This window comes from Arachis duranensis, chromosome 8, assembly GCF_000817695.3.
Source record: "Arachis duranensis cultivar V14167 chromosome 8, aradu.V14167.gnm2.J7QH, whole genome shotgun sequence".
In the NCBI taxonomy this organism is placed as follows: domain Eukaryota; kingdom Viridiplantae; phylum Streptophyta; class Magnoliopsida; order Fabales; family Fabaceae; genus Arachis; species Arachis duranensis.
In genome coordinates this window covers 43,060,334-43,066,021 of record NC_029779.3, presented here as the reverse complement: position 1 = coordinate 43,066,021, position 5,688 = coordinate 43,060,334, and the positions used below count along the sequence as shown (strand labels likewise).

Below are 5,688 nucleotides of genomic sequence, written 5' to 3'. Positions count from 1 at the left end.
CAGAATCCTTAAAGAAATTAGATACATCATAATGAGTGGTGAAATTTTCATTATTTGAAACAAAATTTATTTCTTTTTTTTGTCATCTTTTTTCAAGGATGCTTAATAAAGATCAACAATGTGCCTTGGGGTACGACATGTACGTGACCAATGGCCCTTTCCACCACAACAGAAATATTTATCCTCAATTGATTTACTTTGCCTATTATTTATTTCTTTATCCCACTTCTGGTGAGATCCTTTCTTATGAACATAATTTCTTTTCCTTCCATAATTTTTCTTGTTATCAAAATAGAGTTAAGAATTAGGATATATGGATTAAGATTAGAGTTTAGGGTTTATGTTATATGTGCTAGGCTTAGGACTAGGGTTTAGTATTAGAATTTTATTGTTTGTTGTATACATATTACGTTTAGGGTTAGGGTTTTAAATTTAAGTTTAGGATTCGACCGTTCGAGGTTTAAGATTTAGGATATATTCCTCAATATAGAAATTAACTTCACCAACACTAATAATCATCATATTTATATGACATATTAATCAAGAGATTAAAAAAAAAACAAATTTAAAACACATCTCTAGATGAAGAATATACATAAAGAAATGGAATAAAAATGACAATAAAAAATATATACAAATTAACAGAAAGAACATATCTTCATAAGAACATACAAATAAAGAAGCAAGTCTAACAACAAAAAATATAAGACAAACACCATATTAAGAAGATTAAGTCCATCAATTAAAATAAATATAAAAATAAAAATAAATAAAAAAATAATTTTTAATATAAAAAATTTTTGTATTGTAAAATATTTTAAATAAAAAACATATTAAATTTAATATTAATTTATATATATTTTAACTAATTTTTAAATAATATAATAATTAAAACATATTTTAATATATTTTATACTATCATTAATTTACCAAATTGGTGGGCGGGGCTCACTCTAATAAAGTTAAATTTTCAATCATTTTGCTATCAAAAGTAGGCTGAGCAGCGAAAGTGAGAAACAAGAAACAGTAAAGCAAATAGGATGCGGGAAAAAACCCCCTAAAGTCAATGTTGCTCCACGACGACTCAGCTCTACCTCCAACAGTCCAGCCACACCTCTACCTCCGGCGGCTGCCACTCAGCTCCATCTCCAGCAACAGCATCGCTACGGCCGTCCACCTCCTCCACTGCAAGTTACTAACTAATATTTGACTGTTCTAATAATTGGATCTGAGTTGTGTTTAGAAATTCTGGTTCTTATAGTCAGATTTAGGATTAATTATATCTAGGAATTTCTGGTTCTTGTAATTATATCTAAGTTATGTTTATCCTAATTTTTTCCCAAATATTTTTCAATTTTTTTTTTTATTTTATGTTTCAAAAAGCCGTGGATATTCGTGGGGAATCGAGTCAGTCACAATTGTATCTCATCAAATTGGATATTTACATATTACATGGTAATAATTTAGAGAGAGAGAGAGAAAATAAGCAGCATTCTAAGAAACAAGATAGCAGTGAGATTTCAATTGGTGATGGATTCCTTAAGCATGTCTCGCTGGAAAATTGAATAAACCGGAACGCAGCAATTTTATTCAGCATATATGCAGACTTGATACCTAAATTGAATAAACCTGGCTCCTGGCTGCATGCAACGGCATGTCATCCACAAACTTCACCGCAATTCTGTACACCTGCCATCCGGGGATGATCATCATTTTCAAAGTTTTGAAACTTCTAATCCTCAAAATCCCAGTCACTATCTTCCTCATTGCCAAAATCACCGTCATTTTGTTCCCCGTCCGAAGCTTCAAGCTCACTCTGGAAATAACAATCAACAAATATTCAGTTGTCATTGTAACTAGAATAGAGATCATCTTCCATATTTTATTTTATTTCATCAATTCTCCTCGATAGCAGCTTTCAGATGATACGAAATTTGATGTTAATAGGGGAAAAATGCTGTAAGAACTATTTATATAAGATCCAAAGCCAGTACATAAATCTTCTACAAGAAACTATATATTTTTGAGGGTGTCTTACCAGGGTGGATTCTGACATGATCTATACGGTTAAGGTCCTCTATTCCACCCCTATCTTCAGGCTCCAAATCATGAGACAAACCCTTTGAATAATTCGAAGTGACAATAAGTATTGAATATACAAAACACAGAGAAAGCTGATGCTAACATGCAAGACCACCAGATACATAGAGAAACCTGATGATTAAGTAACATCTACCGGGCATGCAAATGATGAATGCAAGTTATGATAAGTCAATACTTACAAGTTCCTCTTTCATTTCTTCTATTTTTCTCCCCAATTCAGTAATATGCTTACTCAGTGCCTACACAGGTCATACAAGATCAATTGAGACATAAAAGATATAGAAGGAAACATACAGATTTGCCATTGACATAAAAATTTGGAACCTCGTGGCGTTGCATGGCAATTGAACGCTTTAATGCCTTTGCCTTTGTTAGAAGGTTTCTTGGCTTTATGGTAACGGGACGCCTATAATTTTTCCCACGGTAGTAAATAAGACAAAATCCTTTTGGAAGTCTATCTATCGACACTAGTATTCCACCACTCTCATATTCCAGTAATCTAGCTGTGTCCTCAACAAAAGCAAAGGTCTTTTGTTTTGTTATTAATTTAACAAGCTCACGATGTCTCCAATGCAAATGCATATTCTCAATGACACCATCAAAAACTCCACGTATACCTGAAGATTATCATTAATAGTTGTTAGGTAATGAACCATTATAATATAGCAACTTTCAAAACAGCTGAAAATTACCCACCAAGTGGCAAGTACGGCTTCATAATTAAACCAACCCTGCGGAACATAGCACGCTCTTCTTCCGATATTGTTTCCTGATCACAATCAGGATCAGCTGGAACCAAGGAAGCTTCTACCTTGGATAAAAGATTTTCTGCTCTAATCTTTTTGGTCTTGGCCTGTTCAGAATTAGAGTTGTAATGATGATAATAATAAGAAGAACAAGATCACTACTAATAATCATAAATAAATGAAAAATAAAAAAACTCAAGTATATAATCTTCAACAATGAAAAGGATTAGAGACTTACAAGAACCAGTTTACGTTCAACTTTTCTGAAAAGCTTAACATTCTTAGCTTTTGCAGACTCTTTGATCATCTTCTCACGTTCTTCAGCAGATATATCCTTTCCCCAGCGTGTCTGAGCTTCATAGAACTCAGCCAATGATCCTGCTTGAGTCGTTGCTTCATCTGTCCCTGATTGAGTTACATCAATGGCTCTGTGCCGTGCCTTCTCCTCATCATCTACTACTTGTTTTGTCATTTCTTGTCTTTCAGCTAAAACAGCAGCGACACTAGTTGGGACAAAGTCCTTCCCGCGATATATTACAATGAAATATTTATTTCTTATCAGCAAGGTGCCTCCTGTTAATTTCTGAACCAGGAAAGAAAAACAAGATTTATCATCATGCTCCATTGAACAATGACTAGGACTATAACCGAAGCTACAGATAACATACCTTTAGCTCCCCGGCCATTAGTTCATTGTTTGTATTCAGGATACCACGCTTAACAGCAATCTTCACAACTAAGCTTTTTTCCCATAGCTTCAGAATAGCAACTGCGAGACCTTGGAGATTTCGATTTCTACCTTTACAAGGTTCAACAAAAGATCCATATAAGTAAAAGGACAATGATTTAATACATTACCGTAGTAGAATAACATTACCTAGAGCAAAATGACAAGGAAGAGCTTTGGAAAGTTTCCTCATATTCGTCAGCTCTGCATCTGTTAGTCTCGGAGGCATTCCAGTTGGAAGAAGTCTAAGGGGAGTCTTATATCCAGGTACAGCAGGAGGAAGTAAATCCGCATCAATAGGAAGTATTCCCGTGCCCCACCATTCGACAAAACGAGGACCTAAACCACCAAGCATCCTGTCAAACTCTTCTTCCTCTGGCGTCATGTTCGCAAGCTGTTCTTGATTCATCATAACCGGCTCACTCCTTTCCAAAGATGCAGGTGTTGGTCCTTCATAGTTTTTCCCACGAAACACCAGCATAACACTTCCTGACCTCCATATAACTAACCCTCTTGTTCTGCGCTGCAAAATGCTACAAGATTTCAGTTCATAAGTTCTCTAAACAAAAATGCTATTGAAATCAAGAACAAAATAAGAATAAGTGAAAGGGGAAGCAAGAAACCTCAACAATTTCATGAGCAGTCTTCATATCTCTGGCAAGAAGCTCATGGAACTTGAGCCTAACAACTTCCTTCTTCCTCCACTGATCATGAATCTTGTCCAGCACGGCCTGCGTGAGCCCAGCTTTGGCCACATTCACCTTCTCCTTCAGTTGCATCCCCAATCTTCGCAACCGCGCCTGCTCCTCCTCCTCAAGAGTCAATTCCGCCAAAGTTGGCGGCTTCACCTTCCTCTTCTGCATCACCTTATTCTCTACCTCCACAGCTTCCTTCTCATCCTCACCTTCGTCTCTATCCCATGGCAGAAGCATGTCGTTAGCTTCATCCTCAGCCAATGCGGTATCAGAACGAACCCAGTCTCGGCGTAGCAAGCGACTTAAACCTCCGGGTGCTTCCACGTTATCGTCGTTGTAGGAGGCTAATCGTAAATTTCGCAAGCGGAGAACGACTCTGTCAATTGCGTTGCAAGGGTTGTTGTCATTCCGCAAGAAGTGAGAGTTGTCGGGGTCAAAGAGGTCATCGGCGGCCGGTTGGGGGAAACGTGGTGAGGGTTTGGGGTTGGGGAATCGGGAAGAATTAGGGTTAGCGGGAGGCCACTTGGTGAGCCAAGTGTCAGATGAGGTGACTTTATCGGAAGGTTTGGGTTGGGAGTGGGTTGGGTAGTTGGCAGAGACACAGAAAGGCCTCAGAATGCTAAGTTGATAAGAGTGCGAAGCAGTTGTGCACAAGTATGAGGTCCCGACACTCAGAGGGAGTTCCGATAACTTAGCAGTACTGTTCCCAAGTGCCATATTAGCCTCTCCCCAGCATTTCTCTGCGCACTCAGAGTGGCACAAACATAGTTATGCATGTGTTCACAAACATATTAATAACAATCTAGTAACAATTTTTAGACATACCTGATAATGCAAAAAGAAATAACAAAATACTTTCTCAATTTAAATGAACAAGAAAGAGAACAAAAAATAACACAATCAGTAAATCAAATTCAAGGAGTGATCTCAAAGTTGGCATCTATATCTTCATGGGACAAATTTGAAGCTTGACCAACATTTCCTTCATTTTAATTTGTATCTATATCTACATTTGTGTATTTTTCACAAATCAATACCAAGAATAATTCATAATAGGAACCGAGTTGTGATCAAGACATTTTTAAAATTCTAGCAAAAAAAATAGAGAATGGGAACAACAATTTAACTGAACAATTTTATTCTGACTTGCAGAGAACATGAACCTCATTTCCAACAACAAATTCAAATATGATAATTTTCAGTAACAAGAGATTAAGGTCAAAAGATGATTTACAGATTTACAGCAACAGAAAATTCAGCTAAGTGATTATTTCAGCAAAACAACAACAGACAACCTTCAGTGATGATAATCAGTAATTCAACTCAATGATGATTTTCCGCCAAAAAAAATTGAGAAAAACCCAAATCAGCCCCTGACAATTACCTCGAAAGACAACGAGGTCCCTGACAAAAAAAA

The 5,688-nt window shown here is 36.6% G+C and overlaps 1 protein-coding gene across 1 annotated transcript; it reads right to left on the bottom strand.

The window, feature by feature from the left end:
- Positions 1-1,390: 1,390 nt before the first annotated feature.
- Positions 1,391-5,682, bottom strand: LOC107463021 (CRM-domain containing factor CFM3, chloroplastic/mitochondrial). Its single transcript, XM_016081723.3, has 10 exons — positions 5,656-5,682; positions 4,200-5,011; positions 3,727-4,099; positions 3,518-3,648; positions 3,088-3,432; positions 2,800-2,956; positions 2,428-2,720; positions 2,283-2,342; positions 2,039-2,120; positions 1,391-1,816 (listed from the first exon to the last, which is right to left on the bottom strand). Exons 2-10 carry the CDS (start codon positions 4,986-4,988, stop codon positions 1,812-1,814), a joined length of 2,235 nt encoding a protein of 744 aa, XP_015937209.1. The 5' UTR covers positions 4,989-5,011; positions 5,656-5,682; the 3' UTR covers positions 1,391-1,811.
- Positions 5,683-5,688: the final 6 nt, after the last annotated feature.

Bases quoted from the DNA above. Each gene is read 5' to 3' on its own strand.
- LOC107463021 (XM_016081723.3), bottom strand. From the start codon at position 4,988: ATGGCACTTGGGAACAGTACTGCTAAGTTATCGGAACTCCCTCTGAGT. The intron at 4,100-4,199 runs GTTTCTTGCTTC...AGCATTTTGCAG, and splicing joins CTGCTCATGAAATTGTTGAG to CGCAGAACAAGAGGGTTAGT. The intron at 2,721-2,799 runs GTGGGTAATTTT...GATAATCTTCAG, and splicing joins GAAGCCGTACTTGCCACTTG to GTATACGTGGAGTTTTTGAT.